Raw genomic sequence first — 24,936 nt, 5'->3', positions numbered from 1 at the left:
TGATTTCTTCCAACTTAAGTCTCGGGTACGAAGCAGCACGGAATTCGTCAAAGTACTACAAATTAAAACAAAAACATAATATGAATGATTTAGTTAAATGTAATAAATTATATGAAATTATCTTAAGTTATAAATTCATACCGTGAGCGGAATCTCTAATTGATTCGCCTGAAGGATTTCTTTCATAAACCTCAAAACATAGTATCCGCAATCTGAACTGTTTCGCTGTTGCGGACACTACATAGAAAAACAAATAAGATCAAATATCACAATAGTCAAGTAGCATAAATATCCATGTCTTATCCATGTCTTAATTAAGCTAAACAAATGCTTCTTGGTTTCTCTATCAGGTACTAAGGAATTCTGTCAAGATAATAAATAGCTATCATCATTATGTCTTGATCAGAATACCTAATGAGATCTTATAAAGTGTGAATAATAGAATACCTAATCATAATACCTAATCAGAATACCCGATTTCTTAAAGAAGACATTACCTTATTTCAAGGTAATATAAGTCCACAAACCAAAAAACTGGTTGAGAGACACTAAATTGATATTAAATAGAACCATAAACAATAAACTATAAGCAGAAAATAATAAACTATAAGCAAGAAGAAAGGGATAGTAACCTGAGTTAGACTTGATGTGGGAGATGGGTAGGTTTGAATCGGCGTTGTACAAGTAGAAACCAGAGACTTCAAAGTAACTGTAAAATTAAACACACACACACGATGCTGTTAAATACAAATATCATAAAAGTGAAGGAACTATATGCAAACTGTAGCACAAACTACAATGATTTTAGAAGTAGAAACCAGAGACTTCAAAGTAACTGTAAAAGTAATTGAACCAATGATTTTGACAGAATATTCATAATAAAATCAAACAAAACTTTCATGGAACACCAAAAAAAAATCGGAAAAAGATGTACAAATACAAATTAAAATTTGAAAACCACCACACCCAACCCTTATGCCACTGTTAAAACAGAAGCCAAGCTATATTAGAATCCAAGGCAAAAGCAATCTCAAACAGTATATACAATTTATAGAATAGATTAAGAATAACACCTCCAAAACTAACAAGAGTACAATTAACAGAATAATAATAAACCCACAAAAAAACTCTTTGTTGTTTCAACATAAAAATAACACTTAGATTAAGAATAATATCGTCATACAAAAGCCTTATTATATAAAATTATGTATGGTTTCATTAAACAACCAAAATATTGAATCAAACAGAAGCCATAGCCAGAAGCCAAAAATAACACTTAAGTAGAAATTATCAAACCGGATACGCTCCCTATATACACATAAGTAGAAATTATCAAACCAGCTTGCAATTACCCATAACCAAATTCAAAAAATTCTAACTTCACTCATGTACCACAACCAAATAACCATCCATAAATCCATGAAATTGCCTTACTATAATTTCACCATTACTATAATAACCTTTAACCTTCATCACCATTGACATAAACTACACAAATGCATCACAAAACTAGAACTCACATCATCACTAAATAACAAAAACAAAAGAAAAGAGGAAGAGAAATTTTCCAGAATTCAGAGTTGGATTCAAAATCAAACGAACACATCATCAGAAAATACCTATTACTCATCACTATTTTTTAAACCCCTAATATAGATTTCTATAAAAACAGAAGCCAGAAGCAATCTAGTTTTCTGAATAAAATACCTATAAACACTAATCTTTCAAATGTCAAAAACAGAACTATAAATCGTGTACCTTCGTCTTCTCTTCGTATTCGTTTTCTGGGCAGGGTTTGTTCTTCGTCTAGCTTCGAATTCGTTTTCTGGGCAGGGTTTGTTCTTCTTTCTAGCTTCGTCTTCTCTTCGTATTTGTTTTTCTGGGCGGTTTTGAGGATGAGATACGGTTTTGAGGAGTTTTTATGGAGTTCTTCGTAAATGGCAGCGATGGTTCTTCGTTTCTTCGTTCTGGGCAGCGATGGCAGTGAAAGAAGAATTAGGGATTATGAAACAGCTATTATTTTGATTTTAAAAATTTTAATTAACGAAACAGCTATGAAAGCGCTTTTAGAAAGCGCTCTGGTAGCCCTGCCTTTACCAGCGCTTTTTAGGGTAAAAGCGCTTTCGTAACCCCCCCCCCCTCCCCCCCCCCCCCCCCCCCCCCCCTTTAAGAGCGCTTCTGAAAGCGCTTTCATAAGCCACCTATAAGAGCGCTTTTTGAAAGCGCTTTCGTAACCCCCCTATAAGAGCGCTTTTTGAAAGCGCTTTCGTACCCCCCCTATAAGAGCGCTTTTAGAAAGCGCTTTCGTAACCCCCCCCCCCCCCTTTAAGAGCACTTTTTTTGCGTGTTTTTTTATTTTGTTTTTAGCGAAACCTATGCCAGCGCTTTCTCCTAAAAGCGCTTTAGTAGGGGTGCTGCTAAAAGACAAATTTGGCATAGTGCCACCTGTCAATCATGACTCTATGAAATAATTTACAATGTGCATCACCATCTCTAAGCCAAAGCATTAATCTTGTCTTCTACCACTTCATTATAGCATTAACTCTTGAAAGAAAAAACAATTGCAAAGAAATCAACTACAACTCCTTTAACTCAGATGCAAATAACTTGTCTTTCTTCTTCTATTTTATTTAGGTATAACATGAGAGCCTTTGTCTCCTCCAATTTCTTCACCACTTCCAATTTAGTCTCATGTATACACACAATATATAGTTTATTGACTATAATCAATCACTGGATTCCTTGTGCTTTGCGACTCCTCCTAACCCCTCATATTATACGATAAAATATGCATGATCAACACACAACGCCTGCTCTTCTAACACACACAAACAAAACCCCTATCTCCCATTGATAGCATATTCCTCATATTTTTTGCCTCCATTTTTTTCTCTACCTTCCACAATATAAACTTCCTTGATGTTGGCATTCTCTGCTCCTTTAAAGTCAACCTCAATAGTTTGTCTAAAATTCCACATATCTTCAGTTAATTTCAAACCCACTCAACCTTTTTCCGCTCCCAAATTCCTCTAATCTGTTGTGGCAAAAGTATGGGATTACCTAGAGAACTAGATGTCAGATGAAGATTGTCAAACTCATAATCTTTTTTTGCTTTGATCAAATACCTTCATCATAATTTGAATTTTTAGTTAGATGCACCCCCTCCATCTAAATTTGCAATCCAAGCTCCAGCCCATGCATTCGCCTTTTTTATGCTCGTTGGAAGCCAAATATTAACCTAACCTTTTCAAGATTTATAATATACAATTTTTTTAATAGAGTTTAGTAAGGCACTAACTCTGAGTTGAAATTATATTTAGCTTTTATAACCATCTTTTAATCATACTTAAAAAATGACCTTTCGTAAGAGAAACATGATGAATTTAATTGAATTGATAGATGTAAATTATAGCATATTATTTTATATTAAAGAATAATCAATAAAGATAAAAAATGATTCTTATAGGATTAGAGAGATATATTCTATTTATATTAAAGAATAATCAAGAAAGATATATTCTATTTATATAAAAAGCAATACATAAGGTTTGTGTAAATAGCTTTCAATGAAATTGAATTGGTCTACCCAAACAAACCACAACAAAAAATTCCATATCAATTATTTGATGCAACAATTTTATAGGATTTGGATTGTGACAATGCAAATTAATAAGGTCCTTGTTAAAGAAAAAACAATTGTGCAAATATAAATCAAATACTTAAACAACCATTAAGTCAATACATTATGGATTAGTCCTAATATTAAACCGCTCAACAGAAATACAGAAAGGCATACATCTGATGGTCATTCATTTCATTCATATTTAGGTAAATAGCTATCTATTATTAGGCTCTTTTACGAATTGATGAATTTAATTGTAATTCCATTCATATTTACTTAAATAACTTTCTAAAGACTCTTTTACAAATTGATAAATTTGATTGTAAAAATGATAAAACCAGTGTATCTCATAAGATATTTGAGAGACGACTATCAAGAGTTAATATGATAAGATTATTACCTCTTTGTCGACTAAGATTTTCAGAATATGTTAATCATTTAATGATGCACGCTTAAATAGCTAAATGTAAAAGCATAGACCTCTCATTTGATTTAAGTGAATGATCAATCTCATCATGGTTCTTTCAAACACAAAAACTCAATCAAATAATTCTATAATATTTTATAACAATTGATCATAATTTAATTTATTAAAAATTAATAAAGTCAATTCATATTTAATCAATTCAATAATAAATCTAACAAAACATACTTTTACACAAAACATACTTTTACACGGTAAACAATCTCAATTTCAATGTTAATAACTTGAAATAAAATAACTATGAGAGATTACACAACAAAATCAATTTGAAATGATATCTGGCCTTTATTCAGATGACTGTGCATATGAAAGCCAGAGCTCTCATAAAATATCTTTTCAGCTTTGATCCTCGTGTTAATCTCCAAAGACAAACAAGACCCTGCAAAACTCTATGCTGAGTTGATCTTAAAATTACACTCCTACAGTGGCGGGAACGTGAGATTCAACCGACTTGAGTATCTCTTCACCTAATTGTTTGCATCCTACCAGCTTCTGCATTAACACAGCAATCCAAACATCAAGTTTATTCAGAAAAATGTAACCAATACACTTTCAATGATTTTACTATGAGAACAATTATTATTCACCATCGACTATTGAGAATATCTCTGATAGCATAGCAGTTATATAGGATTCTTAAACTTAAGAATAGGAGGTTCTTAAAGAGTATCACCATAAGAGCAAGTCTAGTTGGCAGCTACGTGTAAAAACAGTTGATTCTCAAGATTAGATATAATTTTAAAGAGTTGCATCCTTTGTGAGACTTGTTTAGGTTTTCAAAAAGTTGGGTCGTTGGAGTGAAAAGTTGCTTGAGATGTTAAACCATTGCCGTCAAAAAGCGGTGCTATAGCATAGCATAATTTAAACAAACTATTATTGTTCCGCGATAATGTGATTTAGAAATAAAGTGCTGGCAAATTGCGGCATTAGCACCACTATAGTACTCTGAATATAGCAAAATTTGAACAGATTTATATTTTCTGAAACTTGATGCAACATGGTAAGGCCCGTCAAAAAGAAGTTAAGCAATGCTTTGATGGGAGTCACAAATAGTAAACGATTCATTTCCAATGCTAATTTTTTTTATCTATGGACCAAAGTGCATTTAAAAAGAACTTGAGTTTTTTCAACATTAATATCAAGATAACGAGGTAAATGCTAACCGTTCCAGCAGAATATATGTCAGCAGTTCGAAATCCCTTGTTCAATGTCTCCAGAACTGCACTCTCTATTCTTTCAGCAGCCTCTACTTCTCCAAGGCCATATTTCAAAAGCATAGCAGCACTAAGAACAGTAGCAAATGGGTTTGCCTTGTCCTGTAAAAAGATAATAAACATGCCATTAGCATGTTACCCTGAGGAAAATAAAGAGAACAAATAGAAGAAACCAACCTGTCCAGCAATATCAGGTGCAGAACCGTGTATAGGTTCAAAAAGCCCAGGTCCCTGATCCAAGAAGATTAGTGAAATTAATAGGAACATGCTCATTATTTGTATTATAACTTATTAGGAACATTCATTTCATACCGAATCCCCAAGGCTAGCAGAAGGAAGCATCCCAATACTTCCAGTGATCATTGAAGCCTCGTCAGATAATATATCACCAAAAATGTTGTTTGTTACAATAGTGTCAAACTGCAAAATTCAGGGTTAGATATTATAGTATTTGAATTTTCATCCTTCAGACAATTTTTCTTCGGTGAATATAAATTTGCATGGCTATAAATAAAATAAAAGTCAGGTGATGTTAATTTATTCCATAAGCAAACCTGTTTTGGGTAGCGAATTAGTTGCATTGCGGCATTATCAACATACATGTGTGAGAGCTCAACATCAGGATATTCTTCTGCTAACGCTGTAACTCTTTTCCTCCAAAGCATGGATGCCTGGTGAATTCAAATGAAGTTAGCATGCAGTAAATGGACCTAAGTCTGTCAAAAATATCTTCATGTCCATTTAAGTAGCCAAAACAGGTCTTAATAATTCAGTGGATGTTCAAATTTCACATAAAAGTTAAAAATAAACAAACACCTTTATACAGTTTCAGTTAATTAATTTTTTATTTGCTTGTGGAGACACTTTTTTCTCTAGACCACTCAATCTAAACAATCAAACAAGAAAAAAAAACAAATAAGAGATGTTCTCCTTGCAGCACGGTTTAATAATCTTCACAATTACAGGTTTAAGCACTTTAAGGCACCGCACGCAACTCGTTCTAATTTTTGAAAATATAGATTACCACTCGGTATATCAAACAAGACCGGACTCATTCATAAGCAATCTGCTATGATTGTTTTATGTACACATATCAATAGGCAAAAACTTCACAAAATTGTATAATGAGTTTCACAGCTTAGTTCGGCGATCAGTACCTCTAGTACATTAGCTTTGTCAACAGAGCAAAGTTTCCCACCACGCTTCCGAGCAATGTTAAATGCAACACGAGCAATACGATCAATCTGGTATTCAAATGTCATCAATCAGAAAAATGCACATACGGAAATAATAAAGAAAATAGTTATAGAAAAGAAAGAGACAACACTAAAGAAAATCGGTAAAAACTCCTCAAGACAGAAAGAAAAACAATGAAATATGCATAAAGTACATTCGCTTATCCTTCCTCCTAGACAAATGTTAACTTCACAACTATAATATAAAAAACAAAAAAGCACTAAAGATCTACCGGAAACCCACGCAACCATCTTATAATTACAACATACCTCGTGTGCAGCATAAATTTCAGTATTAAAGCCAATCTCTTGGCCTTGTTCATTGGTACCAAAGCCCCTGGGTTTTCCAAAATAGATACCTGAATAACAAACAGAACAATAACAAGATCCATCACACGAATTGATATTCAAGATTTCAAATATTAGGATCATATCTGACAACGTGGATTACTTTCAAAAGTAATCCACTGTACAAAAACTATAATGAGAACACCACAGACCTCCGGTTAGTTCTCGTACAACCATGAGATCAACCCCCTCAGCAATCTCTCTCTTCAAAGTAGAAGCATCCACTAACTACACAGAAATAAACCAAAATCAAAAGCACACTAGAGACAGAATGGAAACTATTAAGCAAAATCATGACATAACCACTTGTGGAAGGGCATACGGAAAAAACTTATGACATGTCCATAAGTTATTTTCAGCTTATTTCCCTAAGCTATCCAAGATAGCTTATAGCTTATATGGAAATAGATTGATTTTATTTTAAGTTTGTTAATACACTTATATGATAAGCACTTAATTAAGTTGTTTATCTAAAGAAACTTTCCCCTAAAGCTGTCTACTTTCAATGCCACAACATGAAGTGAAAAATTGCAGAAGAAGGTAAATGTACCTGCGGGAACACGGTTGCCGGTCTGAGATTTGCAAATACTTGAAGCCCTTCTCGTAGCTGAAGCAATCCAGTCTCTGGCTTCAGATGTTTCTCATTTTTATCCCATTTATACCTTTCAGGCAAAAATCAAACAAAATAATTCCACAAAGCAGATAGTGAAAACAAAAGTAACAAAAAAAAAAGTGAAATTGATAAATACCCTCCAATGGCACCAAGGAGAATAGCATCAGATTGCTTAGAAACAGAAAGGGTATCATCAGGTAAAGGTACTCCAGTAGCCTCAAATGCAGCTCCACCTAAAAGCTTCTCTTGAAATTCGAGCTTAATCCCTAATTGAAAAAAATATATAAAGAATCAAAATTTGGAGGCAATGTTGGGAATTGGGGAGTGGGGGAGAAAGAAAGTTACCATGGAGGGATCCGGTGAGGAGAAGAACGTCTTTGGCGACGGAAACGACTTCGGGACCTATGCCGTCGCCGGGGAGGAGAGTGATTTTGTAGGATTTTTTGGTAGAAGGGGTGGCGGCGGAGCAAGTACATCTTAGGGAAGTTGGTTTTGAAGAAGATGTGGAGGAGCGAAACTGAAAGGGTATGGTTTTGAGGAAATGCGTTTGAAGACAAGCCGCCATTTTTGTTGGTACGGCGAGTTTTCTAAGAACTCAGAGTGCAAATGAGAAGAAGGGTAAACTAGTAAAAAAACTATTGTCTTGTTTTTGGTTACTAGATCATGGACATGTCATGTCACATGCATAGGTCTTTTATGGGTATATGGAACTATGGATTATCTCAAGTGAAATTTTGACCGGAGGGAATCTAGTGAAAATCACCACCTTTCAAATATTTTATATTTAATTTTATATGGCTAGTTGAAAAAATTAACGGTTGAGATTTCATTGAATTTTTTTTATTTCACGAGACATAATTTATTTCTGTCTTTTATATTTATATTAGTGAGAAACTTATTATGTGGATCGGCGGTCTTAAAGGTGGTGAGAGAAATTGGGCCTCCCTTGTATTGAGTCTGAGTCTTGCTATGTTGTGGTGCTAGAGAAGTATTTTAAGAAGTCGAGTTAGGTACATTTAGATGTGATAAGTAGAAGAAGTTTGAAGACAGTTTTATTAAATGTTGATCTCATTCTTTTTTTATAATCCACGACATCTATCAAGAGCTTATATGAGAGGAAGAAGGTTGGGGTAATATATGTTTCTTTTCAAACAATTTCGCCTCTCTCAATTCCCACATAAACGAAGGACCAGTCTTTTACAAGCTAGCTAACTCCGACGAAGGCGAGGGACAGAGTAAAAGATCAAATGATTATCCATACTCTACGGTCGCTGACATGAATAAACCAGGTTGAGACAAGAATTCTGCTGACAATTGGGGGTCGGGCCAAAAGGTCTAAATTTTCTTGCTTTGGTGCCACTAGAATTTCTCTCGAAGTTTCTAAGGTGGTTTTATTGTTCTTGAGCACAAAAGAAAATTTTATAATTATTGTATCCATAAAGACTAGTAATTTCAAAGACCGTTCAATAGTTTTTTAGGTTCTAAGTAGATAAAGGTTTTATATTTTGTTTGATGCATGAAAGTGGATGACGGAAAATAAATGATAGAAAGTAAAATAGAGATTTCAGTGTTAACAATAAGAAACTTTATTAGGGGTAAATTTTCATTACTTAATTGTCATGCATAACCTGTGTTAATAATATATTTCTTTACTTAACTATCAATATCATTGCATGTTGCTCTCATTCGTATCTCATATAGGTCTCCACGTCGTGAGATCATTGCATTATCTAATACTGATATCTCAGTCTATTAACTAATGCAGAGTATTAAGTTATAACATTTATAAAGCAACAAGACTCCATAATTATCCTACTACAGTGTGTGCAAATATTAAACTTATCCTTATGTTTAGGCATTCATATCCAATAGATGACTATCTTGGATCTAGTAATAAAAAAACACACATTAAGATTAAAGATTCCTCAATATTAAAGTTTGAATAGAGTTACATAAAATATCATGTGACATATTTAATACATGAATATAATGACTACTTCTAACCCCCAACAGAGAGCTCCAAATCTTCTTTAAATAGGCTCTAAATTGCTTCATTTCTTCAACATCGCACACCATAAATCAGAGATGACCAAAACATATTCTCACATTGCTTTTGTTTACCTCAATGATGCGAAACCGCTACTTCAATTTAGGTTTTACGAGGACTCACCTCTCGTCGAGCTGATTACCATACTCAATTTTCTCTTGCAATATTCAAAAAATCGGAAGGTAGTCAAGCTCGAGTATCGTTCACCATCACTTGACACTGAAGGAAACCTGTGGCTCACCCATTTTGCACTGAAGACTGGTGACGATTTAAAGATTATGTTGAGTACTTTTCGCCGATACAGTAAGGGTCCGATTGAAGTCGATGCGAAGATTCAAAGATCTAGAGAAGATGTCAATAAAATGTTGCAACGTCCTCAGCTACCCACTTATAATAATATGTAATGTTAAATTTCTGTTTCAATATCTATGTAATTTTAATCATCTATGTTAAATTTATGTTAATGTTATATATTTTTAAGTTTTATTTCTGAAAATCATTACTTCATATATGAATTCTTTGTAGACCCCCAAAGGGAGAGAATCCCTGCTAAAAACTCCAAAATACCCCTGCTTTGGAGATGCATCTCCGAAGTTTTGTTTTCTTCAGATTTTCCCAGAATTAAGAGATGCATCTCTGCAAACACAAAAAAATACCTGACAGTTAAAATCCAACGTTTAATTTGAAATTTAAGTGCTTTCGGAAATGTATCTCCGAAAACACCAAAAAGGTGTTTTCGGAGATACATTTCCGAAAGCACTTAAATTTCAAATTAAACGTTGGATTTTAACTGTCAAGTATTTTTTCGGAGATGCATCTCCGAAAAATGTTGTTCATATACATTTTCCCTCTTTCACTATTTCATCATTTTCATCCAAACCAAAACATAAACCATCTCCAAAACCTCCATCATTCTCAATCAATTTTTCATTTCCAAAACAAGTTTCAAGCGGTTGATCATACTAAAGGGAGCATAGAAAGCTACAATTTGAGGTAAACATCATTCATTTAATCTCTTATTCCACTACATTGTTGCTGATTTATGGAAAATTTCAAAAAAGACTGCACACATCAAAAAACAATTTTCTGTTCTGTCTCTGCTAAATTCGGAAGTACATTTCTGAAAATTTAATGCTTCACGGCTTTTTTCGAAAGTGCATTTCCGAAACATCCACTGAAAGCAAGATAAGGTTTATTGGATCATTATTACTCCAATAAGTCTATAAATAATAGACCACACATTTTCATCAATCCACAAAGAACAATGATACAAACCTACCCCACCTAGATTTTGTCCACTTCACCAGTAGTTACCCGATGTCATTCCAATTTCGCTTCTCGCGCGACACGTCATTCGCAGAATTGATAATGTCGCTTAACTCTCTCTTGCAATACAAAGAAAATCAGAAGGTTGTCAAGCTTGAGTACCGCTCACCTTCGTTTAACGACGAGGGAGACGTTTAGTTCACCCCATTTGAAGTCAAGAACGACGAAGATTTAGCGGTTTGGTGGACAACTGTCAACCGATTTTCTTCAAAGGATCCGATCGAGTTGGATGCGAAACTTCAAAGATCGAGAGCCGACATTATCAAAATGTTGACTCATCCTCAACTACCCGTGTTTAACAATATGTAACTTTAATTTCATGTTCTGTGATATTTGTAATTTTGATGCTTTATAATAAATCAAAGTGTTGTTCGTTTGTTTTATGATTTTTGTATTAGACAAGATTTCGGAAGTACATCTCCGAAATATTTCAAGGGGGTGAATTCGGAAGCGCATCTCCGAAGTCATTTTTTTTTCTGAAAAAAAACTTTATTTCGGATGTACATCTCCAAAATCACCTTTTTTTATAAAAAAAAATGTTTCTGGAAGTGCATATCTAAAATCACATTTTTCATAAAAAAATGACTTCGGAGATGCATTTCCGAAATATAGAGCCATTTTGAGAATTTCGCCGCGGGTGTGAAGAAGGTTGGGGTCTATAAAGAAACAGCTATGCTATGTTTACACCAAATTGCTTACACCGTATGCTACACCCTTAATAATATCAAAGCAAAAATGGTATGGCACCAAAATCAAGATGAAATATATTATTAAAAAATAAAATTAGTATGTTTTATGTTTGAATATACGGTGTAGTGTATAAAAATAGTGTAAAGGTATCATTTCTCGTAAAGAAATTGTGAAAAGAAATTCTCTAACATGAATGGAAAGAGTACGACGAAGCCCAAGCCCATATTGATAGGTCTGTCTGCAGAGAAGCACAGCAACGAACAAGCTCCGTCTCCCTCAGGCAGCCAGAACAATGCGTTGGCCAATTCACCTCTCATCTTCCACAACTCGCCTCCTTCGATTTCGCTTCACACCTTTCCAAACCCATTCCTCTTTTCACAACAACAACAACAACAACTTCACCGCACAAAACCCTAATTCCAATCCCGTTTCCATTCACATTCCCGCCGTTGATCACACCACCGTTCACCAAACCCTAACATCCTTCAACAACGACTGGAAACGCGCACTCGAATTCTTCAATTGGGTAGAAACCGAATTCAAATTCAATCACTCTACAGAAACATATAACCTAACCCTAGACATCCTCGGCAAATTCTTCGAGTTTCAACAATGCTGGAACTTAATTCACAAAATGCGTAACAATCCTCACTCTTTCCCCAATCACACCACCTTCCGCGTCATGTTCAAACGCTACGTCTCCGCTCACTGCGTCGAAGACGCAGTCACCACTTTTCAACGCCTCAATGAGTTCAATTTGAAAGACGAAACCTCTTTCGCCAACCTCATCGACGCTCTCTGCGAATATAAACATGTACTCGAAGCGCAAGACTTGGTTTTCGGTAAGAAAAAGACTCTTAATTTAGCTTGGAATGTTGATGGGGTTGATGGGGTTGTGAGTAGTAAAAATACTAAGATATACAACATTGTTCTTCGTGGTTGGTACAAATTGGGATGGTGGAGTAAGTGTTGGGAGTTTTGGGATGAAATGGATAAATTAGGGGTTCAAAAGGATCTACATTCGTATTCGATTTATATGGATATTTTGTCAAAAGGTGGAAAGCCTTGGAAAGCTGTGAAATTGTTTAAGGAGATGAAGAGAAAAGGTATTGAATTAGATGTTGTTGTTTATAACATTGTGATTAGAGCAATTGGTGTTTCTCAGGGTGTTGATTTCTCTATTAGGTTATTTCGAGAAATGAAGGATTTGGGTTTTAGTCCTACTGTTGTTACTTATAATACTATCATTAGGCTTTTGTGTGATAATTATAGATATAAGGAAGCTCTTACGTTGCTTCGAACAATGCGTCAGAATGGTTGTTCTCCTAATGCTGTTTCTTATCAATGCTTTTTTTCTTGTCTTGAGAAACCTAAGTTTATAATTGAGTTGTTTGATGGGATGATTGAGAGTGGGGTTCGTCCTACTATGGACACGTATGTTATGCTCCTCAAGAAGTTTGGGAGGTGGGGGTTTCTTCGATTGGTTTTTCTGGTGTGGAATAGAATGGAAGAACTTGGATGTAGTCCCGATGCGTCTGCTTATAATGTTTTGATTGATGCTCTCGTGGAGAAAGGGTTGATAGATATGGCTAGGAAGTATGATGAAGAGATGTTGGCCAAAGGGCTTTCGTCTAAGCCGAGGAAAGAGTTGGGTACAAAGGCTTTGGGAGGAGAATTTGTTGAGGAATAGGTCCTTCCTTTCGAGACAGAGTTAGGAACAAAGAGTTGGGACTTTCTCTGTTACTGATATCAATATCAGGAAACTGATGCCACCTTCACATTTCGAGACATAGTGACATTTGTTAACCTCAAACTCAGTCCGTTTCTTATCCTTGCAAATTTATTTCTCATTTGATGGACCTTGTTTCCAAAATACTATGCAGATTTGAGCTGGTTTGAGAAATGCCAAAAGAAACAATCAGAGAGAACAGCAAAACTGAACTCATACATGCTGTGTGATGAAGCCTTACTTCATTTGTCTTTTTCCCAAAGCTATGTTTTATTAATTGGATTGAGCTTACTAAACCAATGATTGTTGTTTGAACATAGCAGTAGGCCAAATCTAAGCTGTAGTTATTGAGCGGATGCAACTTATTTCCTTGTATGGGAGGGCTTGACCGGGTTCACTTTGTGTTTGAATCACTGGCCTGTAGGGCTGTCAAATACCATTGATGTGCAGATGGAAGTTTAATGATGGTTGCTGGTTTCCCATAGCTCCAACAGACAACGGTTTATCAGCGGCTGAAGTCATATTGTTTTCACGCCTAGTTTTATGATGCTTATCTTGTGAGTTGTTGGCTTCAGTAAGTAACCAAGTATTATCTTATCATGTACTATCTGGGTTGATAATTTATTTTCAACAAGGAATGCATTTGGCTCACAATAATGTCTTACTACTCAACTGGTAATGGATTGCTATATGAATCAAGTTTATGTCTTCCACCTTATTGTCATCACTTCTATTGCACGTAGCTCCAATTAAACAAGCCTTTAAACCAACATGACATAGTGGTCCTGGAGGACACTTCCAACACCATTATTTTTCAATTCAACTATGTAACAAGAATTCTCAAAAGGAAGGACTTTTCATGATATTGTGAAAATTAAATTAAATTCTCTTCACCTACATTTAAAGAAAGGCAATTTTTCTCTTCACCTACATTCAAAGAAAGTTTGCCTTGTTTAAGACAACTTTCCGATAATCAATAGGATTTAGGATTCCTCTCCCATTTCTAACACCACAAAAGCAACATGAATAAAGACTCACGCCACAGGCACCTTAGGTGAAAAATAGGGTTAAGTGGAATGATCAGATGCAAGTACTTCATGAAGAAGCAAGGGTTAGCGCGCTAGTTGAAGGGGTGGTGTATTGGGCAAGCAAAGGCGACCAAGAACACATAGAACGCATGCAAACATTTCTTGTTGAAGATGAAAATGTCTAGCTCACTTAACTAGAATGCCAAGGAATGTTCGACAAAGTGAAATGAAAACAGAATTGTTACGAATTTTGTATGCTAACCTTTTTACAGGTCTAGATAAGTCTAGATCATGAAGACTAGTATCTAGACCAACCCACATCAACGACGATAAATTGGAACATGTTAGAGGAAAAATTCTAGAACAAATTTCTTCCTCATAAGAAATTCATGGAAGCAAAGACTATCATCCCAGTGATTTTCTAAAACGGAACAGAAAGTCTTTGTGAAGCATGGGAAATGTACAAGTCCATGTTGAGACGATGTTCAAATCATGGTTTTGACGAATTCGCGTAAATACACATTTTCATAAATGAACTTTAATAACGAATTAATTTGTTACTACATGCTACAGCGGGAGGTTCTCTAATAATCAAAAACACTGAAGATGCAATTGGAATTATTGAGGGAATGACGCTCAGTGATCTTCAAGGAAAAAACATTATGTCTTTTTTCAGAGAATGTTTTTTATAAGAGAATGTTTGAATATTTTTTCTAGAGAATATTATGTCTTATTTGCTCTGGAGGACCAATCTAATCCAATTGAGTCAAAATATTACTAAAGTCCATATTAGCATTCTAAATATAAAAGTGGCATCAAGAATTATAGGGTCGGTTGAAAAACCTCAATGGTCTACCAAGAGACTCAACATTTAAAATAAACGGAATCCCTTAAGTCGGTTATATAGGGTGAAAAACACTACTGAAAACCCTAAAATACCTTTCGTATATGCATATCCGGACGCATCTTTTATCACATTTCAAAATGTTTCGGATATACACATTCGAAATGACCTTTTTCAAATGTTTTATTATTTAAACGTTGGATTTAAAATGTCAGAGGTATTTTCGGATATGCATATCCGAAAATACCCTTGCTATACATTATTACCACTATTGTTATTTCATTCATTTTCTTTCACTCCATAACCAAAACCCTCTTCAAATCCTCAATCATTTCCAATCCATTTTTCGTCTCCAATCCAAGTTTCAATTTGAGATAAAGTCTCCTCATTTCATCTCTCATTTGCTTGCATGCGAGTTGGATGTGAAACTTCAAAGACCGGGAGAAGATGTTATCAAAATGTTGCGACGTCCTTAACTACCCGTTTGTAATCACTACGCCAAAATTGGCTTTTAACAGCACACCTACGACAGCGCTTATGGCCAAAAGCGCTTTGGTAGGTTTGTCTAAAAACAAAATAAAAAATCACGCTAGAAAAGCGCTCTTATAGGGGGGGTAATGAAAGCGCTTTTCAAAAGCGCTCTTATAGGGGGGGAATGAAAGCGCTTTTTAAAAGCGCTCTTATAGGGGGTGGGTATGAAAGCGCTTTCTAAAAGCGCTCTTATAGGGGGGGGTGTGACAGCGCTTCTGAAAAGCGCTCTTGTAGGGCTGGGTATGAAAGCGCTTCTGAAAAGCGCTCTTGTAGCCCTGATTAAATTTTTCATAAAACACAGACACGCTAATTTTTTCCAGAAACACGCTATTTTTTCAGAAACAGTCTTCTTCTTCCTCGCAAGTTCTCAACTACTCCTCCTCTCACTCCCTCCGCCGTTCTCAACCACTCCCCGTCCCTCCGTCTTCGTCTCACTGTCACGCCACCGTCGCCGCCGCCGCTGCCGCCGCCGTTCTGTGGGATTTTAGGGTTTTCTTGGTCAAAATCAACACTTCTGTTCAGGTAAAATCTTCCCACTATTTAGTAGAACTTGTAAACCATGTGTTTTTTTACATTAATGATAAGAATTGCAAATGAAACTTCTGGTTTGGTTATTGTTCATGTTCATTGTACAAACTTCTGGTTATTGTTAATGATAAGTTCCTATTTGCAAATTAGTTGAAACTTCTGTATTTACTATGTACTGTGTGAGCTTGAAGTGTTTTTTCTTGCATTGTTCATGTTCAGCTACGACTTGGAGTTCACTGTTGCACACAATCTTGTAGCTGTCAGTACTGGAAGCTTGTTATACCAGGTAGAAATGAATGACATCAAATGTCCTGAAATTTGAATCTGAAAACATGCGAGTTATTGTTTTTAATAAAATGACAATGTTTGCTTCCTATGGTGATTAATGATCACTTTCTTTTCCCATCTATTAATGAAGCTTGAGATGTCTAGTAGCAGAACAAATGCGATGCTTTGACTCTGTTTTGTATAGTGAATACTGGATACTGAATATTATAGTTTTCCAACCTATTTATTTATAATTCATGTACAAGACCAGAAGGAGGAATGTCATACGATTTGGAATGCCATTTCCTTTTCATTTATATGATGTTACTAGATGTTGTGGATTACCCTGTAAAATATTTTGTAATATATCACATTATAAGTACAAATTAAATTGTCAGGTTGTTCTTACTTATATTGGCTAATAAACCAAACATGAAACTAGATTTTGTGCAACTTATTTTCCATTGCAAGTATTATTGTGGTTCCGTTGCAAGTATTATATGTCGGGTTTGAGTATAACTATTGGTGGTTCTTTTTGGTGTAGTGGCTTCCCGGTTTCTAAGTTAATTGATTCAAAGGTGGTTGGAATTAATCTCATGTTTTGAAGTGGAATTAAGTCATATTTTGTATTGATGTTATTTGATTTTGAATGCATTTGACATAATGATACAATGCTGATTTTTTTAAGCTATGGATTATGACCTCATTTTTATACTCTTCAATTAAGTTTTTTATTTTATATTTTTTAGGAATATCTTTGCTACATAGGGGTTACTTGTGAAGAGTGAAAGTTTGATCTCATTCAAGAATCTTACATTGTGTGGGTCTACAAGTTGCTTACTACTATACAGGTAATATATTGTTCTCTCTCGCCAAAGTAATATGTTGCGTTTTATTGCTTCTGATTCATTCCGTAATATGTTGCGTTTTATTGCTTCTGATTCATTGCGTTTTATTGACAGAAACGCATTATACCGTTCTGTTCCTTAATAATTAGTTTTTTTTGTTTAGCTTAATTAATTAAGACATGAGTGTAATACTCATTATTCCGACATGTGGAATATTCTCTGATTTTGAAGTGATGAACTTACTAACTTTGTAACTTTTAGATTATATTAAGTAATACTCATTATTCCGACATGATGTCAATTTCGTTAATCGTTAAGTGATGTACTTACTAACTTTGTGAATTGAATTCGCCATAGGGGTTACTTGTGAAGAGTGAAAGTTTGACCGCTTTTGTTTAGCTTAATTAAGACATGGATAAGACATGGATGAATTCAAACCGATTGTCGAAACAGTACGAGAAAGGGGTATGGGAATTCGTTGAGTTTGCGGTTAAGCACTCCGAAGACCCGCTTCGAATGCCGTGTCCTTGCTTGGGTTGCTGTTATGGGGGTAAGGTTGACGGGAAACAGTTGGGATCCCATTTACTACGGTTTGGAATTGATAGAAGTTATACATGTTGGACAATGCATGGTGAGAAAAGTAACGGGAATGCTGAGTCGAGGTGTAATAGGAAGTATGCTTCAAACGACGATTGCACAGACACATACGATTGCGATCGAGTCGAAGAGATTGCAGAAGCGCTTGAAGAAGATCTTGCGGATTGTCCCAAAATGTTTGAGAGGTTGGTAAGCGATGCAGAGAAACCGTTGTATGATGGTTGTTCAAAATTCACAAGATTGTCTGCGGTGTTAAAGTTGTACAACTTAAAGGCGGACAATGAATGGTCGGATAAAAGTTTCACAGAGTTATTAGCCCTTATGAAAGATATGCTACCAGAGGATAATGTTCTTCCCAATCGAACGTATGAAGCCAAAAAGATGTTGTCCTCTATTGGCATGAGCTATGATAAGATACATGCATGTCCAAACGATTGCGTTTTGTTTCGAAACGAGTATGCAGCGTTGAATAAGTGTCCTAAATGTGGTGCCCCTCGATATAAGAAAAAGTTGTCTCCTGCTAAAGTCTTATGGTATTTTCCTATAATTCCGAGATTTAGACGCATGTATCGTAGTGAGACCGATTCAAGACACTTGACTTGGCATGCAGATGAAAGAATTATTGATGGAAAGTTGCGACATCCGGCAGACTCACCACAATGGATGAAAGTTGATACTGATTATCCTGAATTTGGAAAAGAAGCAAGAAACCTTCGGTTGTCATTGTCTACTGATGGAATGAACCCGCATGGTATTCAAAGTATCTCGCATAGCACATGGCCTGTGATTCTTATGATCTATAACCTACCTCCGTGGCTATGTATGAAGCGTAAGTACATGATGTTATCAATGCTAATTTCTGGGCCTAAACAACCAGGGAATGACATAGACGTATACTTGGCACCGTTAATCGAAGATTTAAAGTTTTTGTGGGACAACGGTGTGGAGGTTTACGATCGGTATAGGAAGGAAAGTTTCAACTTGAGGGCGATGTTGTTTGGAACAATTAATGATTTTCCAGCATACGGAAATCTATCCGGGTACAGCAATAAAGGTCAAAAGGCGTGTCCCGTTTGTGAAGATGAAACCGATACGACACGATTGGATCTTTGTCAGAAGAATGTCTTTCTCGGTCATCGTAGATTCTTAAATTCTAATCATCACTACCGTGGGTGGAGAAAAGCATTCAACGGAAAGGCCGAACATGGTACAGCCCCGCCTTTTTTGTCAGGTGATCAAATTTTTGAAAAGGTGAAAGATGTGAGCACTCAGTTTGGCAAGCCTTTTGCACATTCACTTGTCAAGGGTGGGTGGAAGAAGAAGTCCATTTTTTTTGAACTTCCATATTGGAAGTCGTTGTACGTAAGACATTTCCTGGATGTTATGCATATTGAAAAAAAATGTATTTGACAGCGTTATAGGTACGTTACTCAATATACCAGGAAAGTCTAAGGATGGCGTTAACATAAGGAATGACATGGTAAACATGGGGATGAGAACTGAATTGAGACCCGTGACGAAAGGAAGACGAACATATCTGCCACCTCAGTGAAGTTAAAGTTCCAGAAGGCTACTCTTCAGATATTAGAAGACTTGTGTCCATGAAAGACCTCAAGTTAAAGAGTTTGAAGACGCATGATTGCCATGTTATAATGGAACACTTTTTACCAATAGGTATACGTTCTATTCTGCCAGAAAAAGTAAGAAGCGCAATAACTAAGCTGTGTTTCTTCTTCAGGTCAATTTGCAGTAAGGTGGTCGATCCCGCAATCTTACCAACATTGCAAAAAGAGATAGTTGTTACTTTATGTGATCTTGAAATGTATTTTCCTCCCTCGTTTTTTGACATAATGGTTCATCTAGTCGTTCATCTTGTGAAAGAGACACAATTGTGCGGACCAGCTTATATGAGATGGATGTACCCTGCTGAACGTTATATGAAAATATTAAAAGGGTACGTGAAAAACAGAAGTCGACCGGAGGGTTGTATTGCCGAACGATACGTTGTTGAAGAAGCGGTTGAGTTTTGTACTGAATATCTGTCAAATGTTCAATCAATTGGACTCCCCAAATCTCATATTGTCGAAAAAAAAGAAGGAAAAAGGCTAATTGGAAATAAAGTTGTGACAGTATCAATGGTCGAACGGGATCAAGCGCACTTGTATGTTCTGCACAATGAGATTGAGGTTGAGCCGTATGTTGAAATGCACAAGGTTGTTCTCCGAGATTTAAATCCAAATAGAAATGAGAACTGGATAGTACGAGAGCACAATCGAAGTTTCATACCGTGGTTTAGGGATCATATTTATTCAAAGTATCGTTCAGATCCTGCTTCAGTAACAGAAAGGTTGAGATGTTTAGCCTATGGTCCAACTGTAATTGTGCTTTCTTATAGCGCATACGCTATTAATGGATACACATTTTATACCAAAGAACAGGATGATAAAAGTACTATGCAAAATAGTGGTGTTACCTTGGTAGCTGAAGCAATGCACATATCAAGTGCGAATGACTTAAATCCGAAATTTGCAAATTTGTCATATTTTGGGGTTATCGAGCGCATTTTGGTGTTTGATTACGCGAAGTTTCAGATTCCTGTATTTGGTTGCAAGTGGGTTGAAAATAATAGTGGCATACGAATGGATAAGTCAGGATTTTTGCAAGTGGATCTCAATAGGGTAGGGTACAAAGATGAGCCTTTCATTTTAGCCTCTCAAGCTAAACAAGTGTTCTATGTCAATGATCCGACAAGTACGAAATGGTCTATAGTGCTTTTATCTAACAAAATAGTAGATGAAAACATTGAAGATCAAGGTGATATTGGTGTTGGCATTGAATCTTGTACAAGAAACGATCAAAATGAGAATGAATCTTGTACTAGAAATGATCATAATGAGGGTATTTGGATCAATCCAACCGTCCGCGTTGTTAAGAGACGCGTAGAACACAATCCTACCAAGAAAAGAAAGAGACGTTAGTGATAAAGGTAATAGTATACATATTCCGACTAATTTGTTTTATTCAATTTGTACCGATTGTTTTAATCAATAGTATAGTACTTATTCAATTTTGGTGCATATTCTCGTTTTGTACATAACTTTTGAACCATGTATCCGTTTGTCGACTTCTTTACATGTAACTATACTATTTTGACGATTCCGGAGCTGCTCATGCACTTATATGTTCATTTCGGGACTGTTTTTTTATCGGTTTTGCTTCTGCCCGTAATCAAAAGTCGGGCTTAGGGTCTGAATTTTGGAAAACCGACTTTATTTTTGAGTCCGTGGGGACGTTTTACCATAGCCATGTAAATTTCGTTCAATTCCGACAACTTTATTTTTTGACGCTTATTTTGATTTGTACCGATTTCGTTTCCGATTTACTTGTACATGCATGGTTTGACTTCCATTTTACTTGTATAGATTGTTAGCTTATTAATAGTGTACTAATGTGCTTTAGTTTGTTTGATACAGGTTAAATGGCTCCGGATAGAGATGCTCCACCTGAAAACTCACAAGAAAGAGATGCTCAAGAAAGAGATGCCACGGATACAAATGCTCCACCTGATACTGAAGCAAAAGAAGTTGTACGAGGCATCACTATCATGAAGGGAATCGTTCGACATAGAGACCAAGGATTAGTATACCGATTGGAATGGAATTCTGATAAACAAGCAATTGGTCCTAATTCTGCAAAGTTGACAAGTTATATTGGTACACTTGTTCGTATGCATATTCCGGTCTCCGTAGCTAAATGGAATCTGAAAAGCGAAGACTTGGATGCGAAAAAAAAAGCGATTTGGGACGAGCTTCAGGTATATATCATATATGGTTAATTGTTGTTATTATCTTGACGATAAATTGTTTAAATTACTTATACTAACACACTATGAGTATGTTTTTTTGCAGAGGACTTTTGAGATACCAGATGATCGTAGACGCTACATACTTGGTTTGGCTAGCAAAAGATATAGAGGGTGGAAAGCTTTTTTGACAAACACTTATCTTAAGGATAAAGATGGAAACTTTCTTGAAGAGGCACCGGGACGGCCAAAAAAGTATGAGATCTTCATTGGTGAAGAAGATTGGGCTAAGTTTGTAGAGCAAAGAGATGAAGATTTTCGGAAAAGGAGTGCCAAGAATAGTGCGAGAGCATCCAAACCCGCATATCCATACAAAAAAGGGCGTTTGGGATATGCACGCTTGGAGGATAAAATTGTAAGTAAATAGAAATGCGTTTTAATTAATTGTCTAAATGTGTTTTATTTGACGATTTTATCATTTGTGTCAATGCATAGTTAGAGGAGACTAAAAGTGAGGAAACCTCACTTCCTGAACATGTGTTGTGGAGGGAAGCTCGTGTGGGCAAGGATCATGCTGTCGATCCCGAAGTTCAGAGAGTTTTTACTGAATGTGTAAGTATAATACTGTGTCTTTAATTAAATCAAATGTTTTTTAATATATAAATGATTTTTTAATGTAAATGAATTACAGGAGACCTTGTCGCAATCGGCATCCACCGGTGAGGGGAGCGTACTTAGTAGAGCACTAGATGCTCCTGAGTATCCCGGTCGGGTGAGGGGTAAGGGTCATGGTGTGACTCCAACCTCTTTTTACAAGAGTCCTAGGAGAAGAAATCCTTCAAATGAAGAAGTGTTGCAAAAGTTGGCGGAATTGCAAGCACAAGTCTCTGAATTGCAAAGAGATAAAGAGGCGTATATGAGAGAAAAGTGCAACACTTCATCGGTGAAAGAAACTAGTGATAAGGCTAGTATCAACTATCAAAGGAAATTTCCCGAGGTGATTATAATTTTTTTTCCTTTTAAATTGTTCTATTTTATTAATGATAATGACTTTATATTTACTATTGGTTTAGGGCATTTCATCTTGCCAACTATACTTATCGGAACCGAGTTATCGACTAGTTGGCAAGGGAAAAGTGCACAACACTTTGGGAGATTTACTTCACCATAGACCGCTCCGGGATGGACACCTGAAAGTATCGGTGGATGTTGTAGTAGATCATGATGCGATGCTACCGGTACCTGACATGGTCTCAGAGACGACATTGCTGCGAGATGCAATAGGATCATTTGTTGCATGGCCCTCGGAGCTCATTACCATTAGTGATGAGGTATATTGAAAACGATTATGAATCATTTAGTTTTCGAATGTCAATTCTAAACCGTTTATTAATTATTTTTTACATTTTAATTTTAGACTGCTCCTATAAAACCCACAGTTAAGGGTAAAGGGATTTTACAGGAGGAGGAGTCCGTTGCATCACTAAAAGAGGTACATTTAAAGTGTTAATAATTAATCTGAATCTAAATCTGCATGATTTTATATTTTACCTAACTTATATGATTTTTAGGCATCCGCTCGAGAGTCACAACAAGTGACGCAGCAAGTTCGTACCGTACCACCCACTGGTCCTCCGAAGCCAGCGGGAAAAAAAGGCGGTGCTTTTGTGCCTCGGTACCGGTCGACGCTCGCAACAATGGTTGATATGTCCGATTTGAAGGATGGTGCTTTACGTGAAATCGTTATGGATGAGAGTGTCTTCGGTATTGAATTCAAGTCACTTATTACACTTGATGACTTGGAGGAGATTTTTAAGCATGATCAACTAGGCGTCAATAACATGCACTCATACATCCGGTAATATTCCCTCATCCGATATATTATTTAATTAGTCCCACAATATAATTTATTTACACATTTCAATGAAAATAATCTAATGTTTATTATGTTTTTATTTAAGGTTGTTGTATGACAGAGTGTTGCGCGGGACTCCGTTGTCTAACAGATTCCGTTTCGTGTCTTCCGCCCACTGCAACGGAATGACAATTGCTTCAGAACGGGAATCAGTTAGACAGCGATTAGTCGATAGATTCATGTCCACCGGCAATACAGAATGTCTGCATCTTTGGGCGTATAATACCCGACCAGTAGGGTTAGTTTCTCATTCTTTGTTCATCTAATCTCTGTTTCTTTTGTGTATAGAAAAATTTTCATATAACCTATTGTTTTTATTTATAGAGCACACTGGTTGCTGCTTGCTATCAACCCTATAAGGGAAGTCGTGTATTATCTGAATTCGGTAAATGGTGAATGGACCAATTATCCGGCCATGAAGGACATCGTTGATTTGTAAGTGGGATCGTTCTAAATATATATTCGTGTATATTTATATATATATTTACTTATTTGTGGGATTGATCTAAACATATGCTTTTATATATTTGTTAATTAGATCAATACAAGTGTTCCGAAGTCAACGGGACGCACAGGTATCCCGAACTAAATCTAGCAACATTACTTGGATCCAAGTGCAGGTACATTATTTTTCACAATGTTGCTTATAATATATTTATGCTACTTGATAAAACAATGCACAACTATAGAATCTTATTTGTTTTTCTATGTAGTGTCCGCAACAGCGAAACAGTTACGATTGCGGATACTTTGTATTGAGGTTTATGAAAGAAATCCTTCAGGCAAATCAATTAGAGATTCCGCTCACGGTATGAATTTATAACTTAAGATAATTTCATATAATTTATTACATTTAACTAAATGTATCATTCATATTTTGTTTTTGTTTTGTAGTACCTTGACGAATTCCGTACCGCTGGATACCCGAAACTTAAGTTGGAAGAAATAAAAGAGGATTTGTGTCATTTTTATATTAAGCGCTTTTTCATGTAGGATTTGTGTCGAATTGAAGTACTATAATATTATTGATGTTGTAATGATGTATATATATAATTTTGGATATTATAATGGTATTATATTAGTATATATATATATATATATATATATATATATATATATATATATATATATATATATATATATATATATATATATATATATATATATATATTGTCTTACTGATGGCTGAAATAATATCGTCGAAAATAAATTACAGGTCGAAAATATTACAGGCTGAAAACATATTACAGGTCGAAAATATTACAGGT

The 24,936-nt window shown here is 35.7% G+C and overlaps 2 protein-coding genes and 1 long non-coding RNA gene across 3 annotated transcripts; 2 read left to right on the top strand and 1 right to left on the bottom strand.

The window, feature by feature from the left end:
* Positions 1–4,251: 4,251 nt before the first annotated feature.
* LOC131648366 (3-isopropylmalate dehydrogenase, chloroplastic-like) lies at positions 4,252–8,190 on the bottom strand. Its single transcript, XM_058918129.1, has 11 exons — positions 7,862–8,190; positions 7,653–7,782; positions 7,454–7,565; positions 7,056–7,131; positions 6,826–6,914; positions 6,478–6,564; positions 5,875–5,991; positions 5,633–5,740; positions 5,498–5,551; positions 5,270–5,422; positions 4,252–4,598 (listed from the first exon to the last, which is right to left on the bottom strand). Exons 1-11 carry the CDS (start codon positions 8,079–8,081, stop codon positions 4,518–4,520), a joined length of 1,227 nt encoding a protein of 408 aa, XP_058774112.1. The 5' UTR covers positions 8,082–8,190; the 3' UTR covers positions 4,252–4,517.
* A 3,563-nt stretch (positions 8,191–11,753) lies between these two features.
* Positions 11,754–13,942, top strand: LOC131654075 (pentatricopeptide repeat-containing protein At1g80550, mitochondrial). The gene has a single exon (XM_058924488.1). The coding sequence runs from the start codon at positions 11,872–11,874 to the stop codon at positions 13,267–13,269; it is 1,398 nt and encodes a 465-aa protein (XP_058780471.1). The 5' UTR covers positions 11,754–11,871; the 3' UTR covers positions 13,270–13,942.
* A 2,100-nt stretch (positions 13,943–16,042) lies between these two features.
* On the top strand, positions 16,043–17,364 carry LOC131648365 (uncharacterized). The gene is made up of 3 exons (XR_009298125.1): positions 16,043–16,233; positions 16,459–16,525; positions 17,256–17,364. It is a non-coding gene; the product is annotated as an uncharacterized LOC131648365 (long non-coding RNA).
* The last annotated feature ends 7,572 nt before the right edge of the window (positions 17,365–24,936 follow it).

Source organism: Vicia villosa, linkage group LG2, assembly GCF_029867415.1.
Source record: "Vicia villosa cultivar HV-30 ecotype Madison, WI linkage group LG2, Vvil1.0, whole genome shotgun sequence".
In the NCBI taxonomy this organism is placed as follows: Eukaryota; Viridiplantae; Streptophyta; class Magnoliopsida; order Fabales; family Fabaceae; genus Vicia; species Vicia villosa.
The sequence above is the reverse complement of the archived record's forward strand: the minus strand, read 5'-3'. Positions and strand labels throughout refer to the sequence as shown.